At 40.5% G+C, this 17,228-nt stretch overlaps 1 protein-coding gene across 10 annotated transcripts in view; it reads right to left on the bottom strand.

The window, feature by feature from the left end:
- LOC112131910 (histone-lysine N-methyltransferase, H3 lysine-36 specific-like) overlaps positions 1-17,228 on the bottom strand; it is an 85,834-nt gene that overhangs the window by 51,939 nt on the left and 16,667 nt on the right. For 4 of the 10 annotated variants that reach the window (XR_010137352.1, XR_010137354.1, XR_010137356.1 and 1 more), the window contains exons 2-8: positions 16,523-16,625; positions 13,107-13,231; positions 8,871-8,980; positions 4,759-4,835; positions 2,264-2,382; positions 986-1,141; positions 744-887 (exon numbers count right to left, since the gene is read on the bottom strand). Coding sequence is in view for 4 of the 10 variants with exons in the window: in XM_063716515.1 (XP_063572585.1) it covers positions 10,670-10,801; positions 13,107-13,231; positions 15,529-15,613 (342 nt within the window). In the remaining 6 variants the exon portion in view is untranslated. Of the gene's footprint in view, positions 1-743; positions 888-985; positions 1,142-2,263; positions 2,383-4,758; positions 4,836-8,870; positions 8,981-10,652; positions 10,802-13,106; positions 13,232-15,528; positions 16,265-16,522; positions 17,124-17,228 lie in introns of those variants that run through there. The other 6 variants (XM_063716518.1, XM_063716516.1, XR_010137355.1 and 3 more) reach the window with 5 other exon arrangements.

The following is a 17,228-nucleotide window of genomic DNA, read 5'->3' as shown; positions in this document are numbered from 1 at the left end:
AGGCTCTTTAACAATAAAGTGGAATCCCCTACCTCACAGAGAGGCAATCCAGCACAATGGTTAAGACTCTAAACCAACCAAGTCCAACGGAGCTTAAAGGTTAAAAAAAGGAGAGGGAGACTCCATATCCAGACGGCCAGGCTTCTCTCATGAATATAAGCAAGCTATTTATCCTGTCTGTAATTTAGTTTCCTCGTCTGCAAAATGGGGATAATCACAGAACTCTACTTATGCGATTATTACAATGACTAAATAATGTAATATTTATAAAGTGCTTGGAACAATACTTCATACATAGGAAATACTGGATAAATATTTATTAAGTAAATAAAATATAGATGATAGGCTTTCTAAAGTCACCACGTTAAAGGAAAAATATCTCAAAACTAAAATTACCCTTCAAAAGTTCCTTACAAACCCAAAGATTCTGACACCATGAGAAGTACTGGAGAATTATATTTAAATAAGCCACCAGAGATTCACATATTCCATCTCAGACTTGCTTCACGGCATATATTCCTTCATGGGCCTTAAGGGCAGGTGGTTCACCAACACTAAACTATTTCTCCAAGTATCTTTCTTTGTGGGAAGAAAAAAGGGTCAAATCCTTAAAGAAAGTGACTCTACTGGAATCATCCAAAAGCACTGTTATTCTACCAAGAAACCATCATAAAGAGATGGAGTGGGTTTCCCTTTAAAGATGAACGTGCAATGAAAACACAAGTGGGCAAATATTTCTCTACCTGTCAAACATTCTCCTTGAGTGCAGCTCCTCCACCACGTTCACCCTGCATTGTGTTAGAGGCAGCCATCCGAGGATCGTGTTCTACACCTTCCTCAACAGTCTCCTTGGGGCTTGTGGCCGTCCTGTGAGGCATTAGTTCTCCCTTGCAAAGAAAAAACAATGTCCCACATCTGTATTATTGATGTCTCTTCCATTTGACCCCCTCCCTCTGGGCTATTTGTCTAGCCATTAAGCACTTACAGATGTTCAGCCAATCACTCGGGCGGACTGCATGCAATGTTAGTTCTAACCCTGCTGTGATTGGGCAGGTAGTGGGCGCCTCATGCCCTGCCACTAACTGCTCTCAGGCTGTTTGTTCCACTGGAACTTTCTGAGCTGTTCCATTTTAAGGTTTCACTAAGGGAGAGAAAACATTCTTAAGTTTATTTGATTACTTATTTGTCCTTCCAAGGTCAGTGTTTCCTAAATAATGCCCCTCTTGGGCATTCTATTCAAATCGTCCTGGAAAGAAACATTCTGCATCATAATGTGTGATGCTGACCTGACTTCTAACTCTCTTTTAACCTGAGTTGGAAACCCAAAGGTCATATCCATGATTGCACTGATGCTTTACAAGGAAATGGTTTTAAATCTTTTGTTTCCTGAAGGTCGATATTCATAAAAATTGTCCTAAGATTAAGTGGCTGATGGTCTCAAAAAATAAGCAAGTAAATCTTCCCGCTGATCACAGCAGTCTCAACTTTTTTTTTTACTTAAATAGAGACAAAGTCTCATTGTATTTCCCAGGTTGGTCTTGAAACCTTGTTCTCAAATGATCCTCCCACCTCAGCCTCCCAAAGAGCTGAGTGGCATGAGCCACAACGACCAGCCAGCAGTCTCAACTTTTTTCTTTTGAAACAGAGTCTCACTCTGTCACCCAGGCTGGGTGCAGTGGCATGATTTCAGCTCACTGCAACCTCTGCCTCATGGGTTCAAGCGATTCTTGTGCCTCTGCCTGATTAGCTGGAATTACAGGTGCACACCACCAGTCAGCTAATTTTTGTATTGCTAGCAGAGATGAGGTTTCACCATGTTGGCAAGGCTGGTCTTAAACTCTCAACCTCAATTTATTTACCCGCCTCGGCCTCCCAAAGTGCTGGGATAACAGGCGTGAGCCACAGTGCCTGGCCAGTCTCAACATTTATAGGGCAGTATCTAAGTTCCTTCAGGTCACATGTTGAGTTGATATTGTGCTCTCTGGTTTTACAAGTTTACTTAACGATGAAACACATATACTTGATTGGACACCTACAGCACAGGATGTGATGATCTTTTAAAAAGACCATATTGACAGTTGCAATACGTGCCTTGCCTTATTATTAGGATAAGGCTCTACTTTTCCTCCAGGATGCCTTGTGGCCATGAGCCACTTCGGTAGAATAGTGTTCTTAAGAAAACTCAAGGGAAACAGGGATGTGGCCTCTGGTGTGAAAAGTAGCTTCTCTTTAGAAGGTGAAGAGACCAGGAACTGAGTAATACCTCTGAGCACGGAATCTCTTTTGATGAGTCATCATTTTTCACTTTTTTGCATTGCATCTTGGCTGCAGCATGCCTCTGTCGTTTTCCCGTCCTTGGTTTGTCAAATATCTTGATAGTGCCTATGACAGGAAAATAGGTGCTATCTGCTGGCTAATAACACACATGTCCAAAATCTCTTATCCTATTATTAGAATAAAAACCAACCTTAAAACTCATTTAATTCTCCAGCTTTATGGATTAGGAAAATGGGGGAAATAAGAATTGAGACTAACTCATCATGACATAACTAGTTGGGAAATGGCTACATATATGTAACTTCTCCCTCATACAGATTAAATAGTAAGTGTATAGGTTATTACAGAAATTTTAATTTATGTGATTGAAATGACAAATCTTGTAGTTCCTCAAAGGAATTAAATCCTATAGATGAAGTGGAAATGCATTTTACTAGTTATGAAAAGATAGCACTCCCTAGGCTTCAAGATTGGAGACAATAATATCAATCACTATATGATTTAAGGATTAAGGGCTGGGCACCATGGCTCAAGCCTGTAATCCCAGCATTTTGGGAGGCTGAGGCCGGCAGATCACATGAGGCCAGGAATTCAAGACCAGCCTGACCAACATAGTGAAACCCCATCTCTACTAAAAATACAAAATTAGCCAGGCATGGTGGTGCATGCCTGTAATCCCAGCTACTCAGGAGGCTGAGGCAGGAGAATCACTTGAAACCAGGAGGGAGAGGTTGCAGTGAGCCAAGATCACGCCACCACACTCAGCCTGGGTAACAAGAGCGAAACTCCATCTCAAGAAGAAAAAAAAGAAAAAAAGGATTAAGATGGAGAGTTGAGGCCGGGCACAGTGGCTCACGCCTGTAATCCCATCACTTTGGGAGGCTGAGGCAGGCAGATCATGAGGTCAGGAGATTGAGACCATCTGGCCAACATGGTGAAACCCTGTCTCTACTAAAAATACAAAACAAATTAGCCGGGCATGGTGGAGTACACCGGTAGTCCCAGCTACTCAGGGGGCTGAGGCAGGAGAATCGCTTGAACCCAGAAGGCGGACGCTGCAGTGAGCCGAGATCGTGCCACTGTACTGCAGCCTGGTCGACAGAGCCAGACTCTGTCTCAAACCAAAAAAAAAAAAAAGAAATTCTTCTAGTCCCTCCTGCACTTTCCATTAAACACATTTCAACTGTGTTATAGAAACACAAAGAGGAATGTAAGAGGTATTTCATAAAACATTCCAGGATATTTCTGCTAGTTAACAATATGAAAGCTGGAGTTTTGAAGACTGCCTCAGTGAGCTCTTTTTTTGACTGCCTGATTTGAGCTGGAGAAGCTCTGCCATCAAAACTGCTCGCAGCCTAACACTATAAGACAACTTAATATGAGCACAACAGAAAGGTTTGAAATTCTCATAAGCTGGAACACTTACACAAAATTTATAATGGATAAAGTTCATGTTTTAAGTTTTATTTTTAAAATGAAATATAAAAGTATAGGAAAAGAGCTGATGATATTATTATTACTACTATTATTTTAAGACACATGGTCTCTCACTGTTGCCCAGGCTACAGTGCCTGCTGTGAGCAACAGCTCACTGTAGCCTTAACCTCTAGGACTCAAGGGATCCTCCCACATCAGCTTAACAAGCAGCTGTGACTACAGACATACACCACCATGCCTAGCTGATGTTTTTTAAATTGTAGATAGAGACAGGGTCTCACTAAGTGCCAAGCCTGGTCTGGGTGGAACACCTGGCCTCAAGTGATCCTCTTATCTCAGCCTCCCAAAGTGCTGGCATTGCAGTTGTGGCCCACCATGATCGGCCTGATATTCTTTTGAAAGCAGCCTATTTTTAAATCTTACAAGAAAATTGACCAACCTATGGGATTACAATTGCCACATGGCTAAATAAGCTAACATATTGCTATTTACTTGTTAGAAAATTTAATAATCGTAGGTCACATGAAAAATAATCTTGCCTCCATGATACTCTTTGCTGGCAGATCATGTCTGCTGCAGTGTGCTCAAATTTGGAATAACATTTCAAAAATGACACTAATCAATAAATGGCTTTGGCAGACAAATGAAGAGTGGAAGACAGAAGTGGCAAGGAGGAAACCTGGGGTGGATAAGAAGACAGGAGTATGACCATGAAATTGGTCAGGTGTGGATTTAGTTCCCTGACCTTGCTACCTTGTTCATCTTCACTTTTCTTCTATAAAACAGGAATACTATAGATAATAACCAAACTCTCTGTAATGCTTTAGAGAGATTACAGGTAGCATTCCTACTAAAAGTCCTGGTAGAGTAGATGTTCAATTTATGAATATTTTATCTGTTTCAGGAAGCAGATTTTGGGCAAACCAGTTTGAAAACTTGTACCTCACTGGTCTGGCTTACATATGAAACATTTTTTGTGGTTAATGGACAAAGTGCTTCAAACTTACTACTGTATTACATTCTTTAAATCTCAAAAATACTCACCTCCACAAAAATCTTTTGAAAAAGATGTGGCACAAGATTCAGTTATTCCATTCTCCAGGTGACCAGCTTCTTAAGCACTACAAATAAGTGAAAACAACACCATTTACAGATGAATGAAAAAAATAAACCCTTTACCTTATATGCCAAAGTCTAAATTGTCAGCTGCTATGGATATACACTTTTGACTTGTTTTAGCAATTAAAAAAATCAACATGACCACAGTAAAGGGTGAAACAGAAACTTCAGGGGGAAAAGGAATCAGATTTAAAAATGCTTCAACAGACTGGGCACGGTGGCTCACATCTGTAATCCTAGCACTTTGGGAGGCTGAGGCGGGTGGATCACCTGAGGTTGGGAGTTCAAGACCAGCCTGACCAACATGGAGAAACCCCGTCACTACTAAAAATGCAAAATTAACCGGGCATGATGGCACATGTCTGTAATCCCAGCTACTTGGGAGACTGAGGTAGGAGAATTGCTTGAACCCGGAGGGAGGAGGTTGCAGTGAGCCGAGATCGCACCATTGCACTCCAGCCTGGGCAAGGAGAGAGACTCCATCTCAAAAAAACAGAAACAAAAACAAAAATTAAAAAAAAGCAACAACAAAAAAAACTCCAACAGACTTGTGAACACCACAATAAAGACTGGCCAGAGATTTCCAACATATAGACTATATAGACTAGGTACACAATGCTTTCTGTGAATACACTATGCTTTCTGTGACTGAAGTGGAGAAAGAGAAGGGGTATGTACCCAGAGACCCACAGGTTCAATGTTATTGCACTGCACCCTGTACTTAAAATCCATCTTCCTGGCCAGGCACGGTGGCTCATGCCTGTAATCTCAGCACTTTGGGAGGCCAAGGGGGACAGATCATCTGAGGTCAGGAGTTTGAATCCAGCTTGACCAACCATGGCCAACATGGTGAAACCCCGTTTCTACTAAAAATACAAAAATTAGTTAGGTGCGGGGGCACATGCCTGTAATCCCAGCTACTCGGGAGGCTGAGGCAGAATTGTTTGAGCCCAGGAGGTGGAGGTTGCATTGAGCCAAGATTGCATCACTGAGCTCCAGCCTGGAGACAGAGCAAGTCTCAAAAAAAAAGAAAAATAATCCATCTTCCTACAATTGTGTTCACAGCTATTAGATTTGACACAGACCTGTTTACTTGGTGAACTGTACATTAAACAGTTCTGAAATACTGAATGGCATTCCAACTTAAAATGACTTCAGATTAATCCAAATTAAAGCAACATTAAAACTCAAAACAAATACTCAACATCAGGAGTCTAATCAACGGACATTTTATTCACCCACTACTAATACTTGTACTTGTATGAATTAGTTCAACCCAAGCAAATGTCTTTTCCTACAAGAATGATAATATTCCTCATCATAACTGTAAAACAACATTTAGTGGTCACAAAAAGTCAATACAATAAAGGCCCTTCTGTCCGGGCATGGTGGCTCACGACTGTAATCCCAGCATGTTGGGAGGGTGAGGCAGGTGGATCACCTGAGGTCGGGAGTTCGAGACCAGCCTGACTACCATGGAGAAACCCCGTCTCTACTAAAAATACAAAAAATTAGCCGGGCATGGTGGCACATCCCTGTAATTCCAGCTACTCGGGAGGCTGGGGTAGGAGAATCACTTGAACCTGGGAGGCGGAGGTTGTGGTGAGCCAAGATCACGCCATTGCATCCTGCCTGGGCAACAAGAGCAAAACTCCATTTCAAATAAATCAATAAATAAAAAATAAAGGCCATTCTTGCTATAGAGTTCCTAATGTTTGGGACTAAAACAAGATAAAATACAGCTGTGAATTTCTCAATGCTCATTTTATCATATTAATAAATCATAAGACTGCAATTCTCCTCATGTTCAGTATATATCAGAAGTCTAACCAAGTGAAGTAAAATGAATGGGCAAATGTTAGGTATCCAATTCAACAAAACGAGACTCCTAGACAAATCCACAAAATACATTTCCGCAATTTTCTTTAAATACCAATCATTTCATTTAGATAACAAATTAGTTCATTCTTTAACAGTTACCCAAAAGCTGTGGAATAAAATAATTACAATGCTCCCCAAACTACAGTCAGAGAATAATGCAGGAAATATTCTCATTTCTATTCTGATCAATTTTATAAATTAAAATAAAAATTAACAGCACACACACACACACACACCCACCCACCCACGCACACACACAAGAATCATACCATATGAATAAAAATCAAACTGTTCTGTTTAGAATGAAAAAGACCAAAGAACTTCTTAGAGGATGTGACTAAGATTCCAGTGACTTACTGTGTATATAGAGCCTAGTGTGGATATACATTCAGCCAGAGTACCCTTAAAGCACTACCAGAACAGATCATCTCTCATTCTGTTACTGATTAATCCACCTGCAGACAGGGTGGTGGTGTGCCTGGTAAACTAAAATGGAACTGAATCATGGCTTTAGCCTTATGACAAAATATACCTCAGAGTAACCAGGACTTCAACAATGAAGTAGGCCAGGTCAGATGGCAGGACAGACTCCCAAACAGACAAGAAGGCACTTTTCTCCAGAGTTTGGTGCTAGCCATAACCAATAATTCTGATTTTCTCTTGCTCTGATCCCAAATTTAATGGCAATCCCCTCTCCCCAAAAGTAAAAATTCAACAGTGACAAAGAGTTATTAAGCATAATTAATACTTAAAAGAGATTAGGCATCTGAGAGATGGTGAGGATAAATAGCAGGGAATTTTTTTTTTTTTTTTTTGAGAGAGAGTCTGGCTCTGTCACCTAGGCTGGAGTGCAGTGGCATGACCTCGGCTCACTACAACCTCTGCCTCCCAGGTTCCAGCAATTCTCCTGTCTCAGCCTCCCAAGTAGCTGGGATTACAGGCAGACACCACGACACCCAGCTATTTTTTTTTTTTTTTTTTGTATTATTAGCAGAGATGGGGTTTCACCATGTTGGCCAGGCTGGTCTCCAACTCCTGACCTCAAGTGATCTGCCCGCCTCGGCCTCCCAAACTGCTGGGATTACAGGTGTGAGCCACCGCACCCAGCCAATATCAGGGATTTTTTGGTAAATGGTGGTAAAACAACTGGACATCAATATGGGGGAGAACAAAACTCCATCTCAAAAATTCAAGATGGAACAAAGATCTGTATGTGAAACCAGAACCAAAAAGCTCCTAAAAGAAAACACAGGAAGAACACGTTTGTGTCCATGGGGTACACAAAGATTTCACTGATTGATTGACTGACTGAGACAGGGTCTTGCTCTGTCACCCAGGGTGGAGTGCAATAGTGCAATCATAGCTCACTGCAGCCTTGACCTCCAGGGCTCAAGACATCCTACCACTTCAGCCTTCTGAGTAGCTGGGACCAGACACGCAACACCACAGCCGTTTTCTGGTGTTTTTGGCATTGTGTTTTGTTTTGTAGAGACAAGGTCTCCTTTATTGCCCAGGCTGGTCTCAAACTCCTGAGCTTAAGCAATCCTGCCGCCTCAGGTTCCCTAAATCCCCGGATTATAGGCTTAAGCCATCACACTAGATTTCTTGAATAAAACACAAAAAGTATGAATCACACAAAAAAATTGATACCCCGTCTCTACCAAAAAAATACAAAAAATTATCTGGGGAGCCTGGGAGGCAGAGATTACAGTGAGCCCAAATTATGCCACTGCACTCCAGCCTGGGTGACAGAATCAGACCCTGTCTCAAAAAAAAAAAAAAAACAAAAGGGCTACAACGACATGGCAATAGGATAGAGCAGACTAGTGATGTTTGAGATAGTAGTTTAGTAGAAAACAGTTAAGAGGATTTGAACCCAGAAAAGAAATTATAACAAACACAAACTTAATCTTAAAAGCATTTTAAAATTTTTTTCACTTGGAAAGGACACCTGAAACCAGTTTATACACATACATGGTTACACAACTGCAAAACAGCCTTTCCTGTAGGAAATCTCAGATCATGTATGCCTGCTGACACACACACTAATTTCTATATGTATGTACATCAATGTTATAACTACTACTCAAAATGTCATTTTTAAAATTCCTCATTTCCTGAGTTTATTTCTTTTAGAACTTACAAAAATAACATACCTTTTTAGAAAGGCCAAGGTCCCCCTTCTTGGGCATAAATCCAGGGTCTAAATCATTGGATTCAAGAAGTTTCTTAGTTGGTTTTCTTTGATGTTTACTTTCATAAAGTCCTGAAACGCATGTATCTTTATATTAAATGATTTAGAAACTGGGCACAAGTTAATTTTTTAAAAATCCGTATACCACACAAAGTGAATCTCAATGTTTCTGATGTTTTCTCCATCATCTTATGGGAAGAGGCAGGATGGTAATTTGATTATAAAATATTAGTAAACAAAACAAGTAAACAGTTCTCAATGCAAACACAAACTAATGTGAGGGATGTGTGTGTGTTGACTTTAAATCACAAAATAACTAAGGGAGAAATCAAAAGGACAGAACTATCTTTATGACAACTGATTGTTGGTGAGGACAAAATAAGGAGGAGTGAAATAGAGCTTGGATAATGGTCATAAATGGACCACGATTACAGTTTCTGCTCTGCCCCTAAGAAAATAAAATTCAATAGGTAAAAGATAATTCATAGGATGACTCAAGAATTATATAAAAGAGCTGACTTAATAAATCGAGTTTGGCACATAATAGGTACTGAAACAACAACTATCTTTACTATTCTCTCAAAAATCTTTTTAATTATACCCAACTAGTTTAAGCACAATTGGAATCATTTCTTTAAGGAATAACATCAAAAGCTCCTGTTGATGATGTAAAAAAGTTACATCCAAAATTTAAAGGGGTACAGAAAAGAGGATTCTTCCCATTCCTTGACTGACTATAATATTCAATAGTTACAAGGTGAATTAGAGACAATATGTTTAGATCCAACTCTCCCCAGGTGATTCATAAAGAATGATCAAGTGAGAAGTAACTGGTAATTAACTTCTAATGAACTGGTAATTACTATGTGGTCAGGTATATAACATCATACATTAATACATTATGATCTCCATTTTATAGATGAGGAAACAAGTTCAGAGACTAAACAACTTCCCAAGTAACACAAGGACTGGTGGAGCCAGCACCTGAAGCACAGTGCTTATTCCACTAATGTGCGGTGCCCCTCTTGAAGCCCTGTTATGCTGGTTGTAATTTACACAGTGGCTGATCAACAATCATGAAGAGCAACACTGGAGCAAGGAGCATAGTTATCAAAAATATGTCTTCTTGATAGCGTGCCACAATTCATAGTTAGTAACTATATCTAATTAGCCATCATTGTAACTATTTCCCAGGATAAAAGGGGGTAGTTTATTGTATATAGATACAATGTTGGCTTTACATCAAAACATACTAAAATCTCCTGCTTCCTCTAATCATATCTGCTCAAATACTGAGACCCCAACCACACCTTACCTGGCGTTTTAACTAGCAATTCCTCAGACTCAAGGGCAGGCCGTGGAGAGACTCCCGGAGCCACAGGTACAGACAAGGTCAGCTGTGGCAACTCAGCATGTCCACCTCCAAGTTCTGACTGAGCCAAGGGGCCCTCCAAAAATGGAACCTCCTTTTTTTTTTTTTTGAGACAGAGTCTTGCTGTGTCACCCAGGCTGGAGTGCAGTCATGGGATCCCCGCTCACTGCACGCTCAGTCTTCCGGGTTCATGCCATTCTCCTGCCTCAGCCTCCCTAGTAGCAGGGACTACAGGCTCCCGCCACCATGCCCGGCTAATTTTTTGTATTTATAGTAGAGACAGGATTTCACCATGTTAGCCAGGATGGTCTCCATCTCCTGACCTCATGATCCACCCGCCTCGGCCTCCCAAAGTGCTGGGATTACAGGCGTGAGCCACTGCGCCTGATCTACAGAGCCTCCCTTTCAAGAACTGGAAGCTCTTCCTTGGTTGAAATCAAAGAATTCTCATCCACCTGCTTGTTCTGAGCACTAGATCGACCTCGGGCTAGAAGGCTTTCCTCTTCACAGCGGGAACTTACCTAAGAACAAAAAATAAAATTAGAGTCCACAGGCCAAAATTGTTGTAATTTAAGTGTCAAAAAGAATAATGCACTTTAAAAGGAATGAAATTCTGACAAAGGCTACAAAAAGTGGATGAACCTTGAAGACATTATGTATGCTAAGGGAAATTACTTAGACACAAAGAACAAATATCATATGATTTCAAGTATATGCGGTATCCAGAATAAGAAAATTCTTAAGACAGAACATAGAATGGCAATTGCCAGGGGTTGAGCAGAAAAGGGAGTTATTGGTTAATGGGTATTGACTTTTAGTTTGGAAAGATGAAAAAAATTATTGAGATGGATGGTGGAGATGGTTGCACAACAATGTAACTGTGCTTCATGCCACTGAACTGTACACTTACAAATGGATAAAACAGGCCCAGCGCTGTGGCTCATGCCTATAATCCGAGCACTTTGGGAGGCCGAGGCGGGCAGATCACGAGGTCAGGAGATCGAGACCATCCTGGCTAACACGGTGAAACCCCGTCTCTACTAAAAATGCAAAAAATTAGCCAGGTGTGCTGGCGGGCACCTGTAGTCCCAGCTACATGGGAGGCTGAGGCAGAAGGAGGTGTGAATCCGGGAGATGGAGCTTGCAGTGAGCCGAGATCATACCACTGCACTCCAGCCTGGGCGAGAGTGAGACTCTCTCTCTCAAAAAAATAAAATAAAATAAAATAATAAAATGTTTTATATATATGTATATTTAACCAAAATTAAATAAAGAAAAAAATGAAGTTGACTGAGATACACTGAAGCTATAATATTGATAAGTCCACAACAATAATTCAAAGGCAGGGGAAAAAGACTGCTCTAATGTCTCCAATTAAAACAACTACTAATGAACTCCTTAATGTTACAATTGGTAATTAATGGGAAAGAAAGAAGCACTTATTCTGCCTTTCAAGTATTTCAGGACAATAATAGAGTCCAGTTAATGAAAGAGACTATCACTTAATAAAAATAGAGAAAATAATAAAATCTGAAAGTCTTCATTTTGTAACCTCTAATAAAATTATTAATATAGGTAAAGATCTTCAACTGGGGTTTTCAAAAAACCATCAGGGAAGCTGGGCGTGGTAGCTCACACCTGTAATCCCAACACTCTGGGAGGCTCAGGCAGAAAGATCACTGGAGCCCAGGAATTCCAGACTAGCAAGGGCAACATAGTGGGATATCGCCTCTACAAAATACTTGTTGTTAAAAATTAGCCAGGTGTGGTAGTGTGCACCTGTGGTCCCAACTACTCAGGAGGCTGAGATGGAAGGATTGCTTAAACCCAGGAGGTCAAGGCTGCAGTGAACTGTGTTCATGCATCTCTGCACTCCAGCTTGGGCAAGACCCTGTCTCAATTTTAAAAAAGAAAAAACAAACTGTCGGGGAATGGCTGATGGGAATAAAATATTCCTTTTTTTTTAAACCCTCAATATGCAATGTATTACACATTATCATCTCTGATATAGTCTAGCTAAAAATGTTCAACTTCAATCTATCAAACTGATAGATTCTATCTTCCACTTCACAGAGAACAGGAGATAGAGAAAATCTAAGTGACACCTATGAGAAAGCAATTACACAAATATAGAGAAGTAGATAACTTTACATGTCACTCTCTTAAAGACATGATCTTGATCAGGAAAAAGAGATTGCTCTGAATTCAAAGGGATTTGAGAACCATAACAACCAGTTACAATGAGTAGTCCTAGACTGAGACCTGGTATGAATAATCCAAAGGTAAAGGTTAGGGGATAATTGGTGAAATCTGAAAGACAGCTGATGTCAGATAAACAGATCTTATATAAGATGTAAGTCTGTTAAATTGATTATAAAGGAAAATGTTCCATTTTTTAACTACATATTAACCTATGTAGGCGTAGAATGTCAAAATGTCTCTACTTTAAATACTTCATTTTAAAACAACTGAATTAAAAAATAAGACAAGATGTATTTATTTTTGAAATTAGGATCAGACTATATATATTTCACTTTATATCCTATATTTTTACTTAAGATAAAATCACAACAATATTCCTAAGTCATTAAATACTCTTTGAAGACAAAGAGGAAAAAATATATACATAAAGAAATATAATATGTAGACTCATTTATATATTTCCTGAATAACCACTAAATCCTAAGTACTGTGCTAGAAGCTGAGAATAAAAAACAAGATCCCAGTTACAGAAATTATTATTTCATGAAGTTAAAGTATGACACTGAAGATAAAATTTCAGTTTCCTAAGGACCAGTGAAAGTTTGCCGAAATTTTGCAACACACCTTGTGCACCTGCTCCTGTACCTTCTTTTGTTTTTTCTTAGGAGTAAATATCTGATCATATTCTTCTGTATATTCCAAAAGCCACTTGCTTGCCTTTCTAAGGCATTTCTTCTCTGACCGCACAGCTAAAAGATGATAAACAAGTTCAATATTAATCCAAAAGTTTCAGGAAAACCCACTGTTTTTATGAGACCATCTGGTACTCCCAAAAATAACCAGATGGGAAACCACATAGTAAAATAGACTATGGCTTAAGATGCAAGAGGCACAAAATGGCTTATGTTTTCTCATATGCAAAAGGAACTGGGGGAGACAAAAGGACTTGTGTTACCTTATATACACATACAACAGTATATATGGGGCCCATCCAATATTAAGGAAAAGGTTAAATTTAAAGCCAGGTCTTATAGTCACTGACACCTGTACACATAAAGCTAATATACACCTAACAAAAATATAGCATCTAGATCAGGTAAATGGGTAAAATACATCTTGAATTACAGATTAAGTATGCCTTATCTGAAATGCTTGGGATCAGAAGTGATTCAGAATTTTTCATATTTTGGAATATTTGCATCTACATAATAAGTTATCTTGGGGATGGGACCCAAGTTGAAACACCAGACTCATTTATGTATTATATACATCTTTTATACACATAGCCTGAAGGTAATTTTACAAAACATTTATTTTCTACATTACACAAAGTTTGTGTACAGTGAACCGTAAGAAAGCAAAAGTGTCATTATCTCAGCCACCCACGTGGAATATCTGTGGTTGTTTGGCATTACCATCATTCCTGCCTCTGAATTTATATGCTACTGATAGGCAAACATTTCCTTACACTTATTCACACATAAGTACTTAACAGTAAAAATATGACATACCCTTAACACAGTGAGAAAGTAGTGTGTTCAGGGTAGCTAAGCAGCACAGTACCATCACTAGAATACTTGTACCGGCTGATAAAAAAACAGTAATAACAACGTCCGGCTTTGCGTCTCCATCTATGATGCTGTGTTTTGATTAAAAGGTTACTGTATCCTGTTTTATTTTATAAGGTAAGCAGAGGCCAGGCGCGGTGGCTCACGCCTGTAATCCCAGCACTTTGGGAGGCCGAGGTGGGCAGATCACAAGGTCAGGAGATCGAGACCGTCCTGCCTAACACGGTGAAACCCCGTCTCTACTAAAAACACAAAAAATTAGCCGGCCATGGTGGCGGGTGCCTGGAGTCCCAGCTACTCCGGGGGCTGAGGCAGGAGAATGGTGTGAACCCGGGAGGCCGAGCTTGCAGTGAGCCGAGATCATGCCACTGCACTCCAGCCTGGGTGACGGAGCGAGACTGCGTCTCAAAAAAAAAAAAAAAAAAAAAAAAGACTTTCTAATCATATTGGAAATGTGTAACAAGGGCCAAGTACTGTGTATTAAACTTAATAAATCAAAACAACAGGCCCTCTAAGGCCAACACGGTGAAACCCCGTCTTTACTAAAAATACAAAAATTAGTCGGGCATGCATGGTGGCTCACACTTGTAATCCCAGCTACTCAGAAGGCTGAAGTGGAGAGAATCACTTGAATTCGGGAGGCGGAGCTTGCAGTGAGCCAAGATTGCACCACTGCAACCAGCCTGGGCGACAGAGCAAGACTGCGTCTCAAAAAAAAAGACTTTCTAATCATATTGGAAATGTGTAACAAGGACCAAGTACTGTGTATTAAACTTAATAAATCAAAACAACAGGCCCTCTAAGACATAAATGTGCCTCCCTGGGTTATCTGCCTAACCCATCATAGGAACTCAATTCAGCATTAAACTGGTTTTAGGTCAAGACACTAGAACTCATATTTAGCAGTTATTAAATTACAATTATTAAGAAAAAAATTTTATTAGGTAAAGTCCTTTACTCTAAAATGTTTCTCAAAATACATAGACACTAATATAAAAACAATTATTAAAACAACTTTGCCTGAATCTCAGGATTTCAGAAATATGAAAGTACTCATCTCTCACCTCTCCCATCCACTTAAAATGACAAAAACAGACCATTATAGCTAAATCAAAGGACATGTTTAAAGAGAAGCAAACCCAAAGAGTAACTACACCAATTCTTGACCCAATTCTCTGTGCTCTGTCTTATGTAACATTATACTATGAATAACAATCCCATCATCCACAACAGTTTTTTTTTTTTTTTTTGAAACAGGTTTGCTCTCATTGCCCAGGCTGGAGTGCATGGCGTGATCTTGACTCACTGCAACCTCCGCCTCCCAGGTTCAAGCGATTTTCCTGCCTCAGCCTCCCGAGTAGCTGGGATTACAGGCATACACCACCGTGCCTGGCTAATTTTGTATTTTTAGTAGAGACGGGGTTTCACCATGTTGGTCAGGCTGGTCTCCAACTCCTGACCTCAGGGGATCCACCCACCTTGGCCTCCCAAACTGCTGGGATTACAGGCGTGAGCCACTGCACCCGGCCACACTGAACACAGTTCTAAACACTGGACTCTCATATCTACCAACACTCAATACCTGTTTAAAAACAAAAGGAAAAATTAGGAAGGGGCAATAACACTTCAGTGTAAGTATCCATGATCAACTACTGCTTAACAGCCTACACCACTTTTGATGAACAGTCAAGGCAGATTACTTAATACTTAAAATGGTTAACCTTAGGGAGTAGGAAAATACACAGACACACACAAAATATTTCAAACACTTCTTTTTGCTGCTGATAAGGAGTTCCAAAAGTAGTTTTTCCAAGCTATTTCCAAATAAAAGTAGATTAGGTGTAAAGAATTGTCTATCGAAATATTACTGTTATTTATTTAATAACGTCCTGACAAGCTTGCAATTACCTCATTAAATCAAAAAATTAGGACCTAAGGCCAACACTGTTTCCTCATATTCTTGATGTGAAAATCTGAGCACTCCTCTTAATAAGGAGTTACAAATACAAAACAAACAGCTCAAATGAACTAACTCCTCTCTCCAGAAACACAAACACAAGGCCTCATAATGAGTGAGTTCCTAGCAGCCATAATTACTGCAACTTACTTCTCCAATTTTCCCCTCCACAGTTAACTCAACAGCTCAAAAACTATCAGTAACAAACAACAGTCACCATGATATGGTTAGGAGTGTGGCAGATTTCTTAACCAGTAATAATAGGAACAAAATTTTGCCTATTAATAGATCTCAAGTTTCGTGCACTTGCAAGAAACTAATTAAAAGGCAGCCTTGCACGATCTACAAAAACAGCCATAAAGACTGTTAACATTTTAAGTTAAAGGAAACAAACCTGCTCCTCAATATAGCAAGATACAACTGACTTTCCCTTACATACCCTAAAAAAAGCCTTACATGAGAAATTTAAACATGGAAGCAGAAACACACCAACAAAAACACATGTCAAACCCCACCTGTATATCTGTTTTCAACCATCTGGAGTCAAGGCGAGCCTGGGCAGCCAAACAGAAAGATTCAGAGGGCATCTTTTCTCCAGCTTCCTCCCAGGTCTCAGGCCTGCAAAGTAAACATACATGTTGAAGACCTAACGCTTTTTAATAGTTTACAAAGACACTCCCGAAAGGTTTAATGCAGAAAAGGAAAGAGAGAGAGACAGAACAGAAAGGGGGGAGAGAAGAGCTGGGGAGGGGAGTGAAAGGGAGAGAAGGAAAGAGGGAAGAGATGGAGGGAGAGGGAGGTGGGGAAGGGAAAGCCTCCTTCCAAGGTAGGCAGGGTGTGCCGAGTTTCTGCACCACGCTGACGAGACCTTGAGAATGGACGGTCACAGCAAGCCAAGTCACAATGTCATCTCCCTGCCCTCAAATCCAAAAGGTACACACAAGCCCATCGTTTTAACGACAAATGACAGCAGCATGAATCTGCCGCTTTACCCCACAGCAGGGCGCGTGCGTGAAACAAATCACTCAAAAGGATCGCCTGCAGAAAAACCCACAGCCGCCACCACTTGAGAGATGGAGAGAGGCCCGAGGCTGCGCCGCGGGCGGTCAGCGCAGGCCGCGGTGCTGCCGCCGCGTCCACGCCCGCCTCCCGGGCTCCGCCGCCCACCAGCCCCGCGCCCGCACCGCCCCCGCCACCGGCCGCCCAGGTGCCCCAGGCCAG

The sequence above is a fragment of the Pongo abelii genome, chromosome 16 (genome assembly GCF_028885655.2).
Source record: "Pongo abelii isolate AG06213 chromosome 16, NHGRI_mPonAbe1-v2.0_pri, whole genome shotgun sequence".
Classification (NCBI taxonomy): domain Eukaryota; kingdom Metazoa; phylum Chordata; class Mammalia; order Primates; family Hominidae; genus Pongo; species Pongo abelii.
The sequence above is the reverse complement of the archived record's forward strand: the minus strand, read 5'-3'. Positions and strand labels throughout refer to the sequence as shown.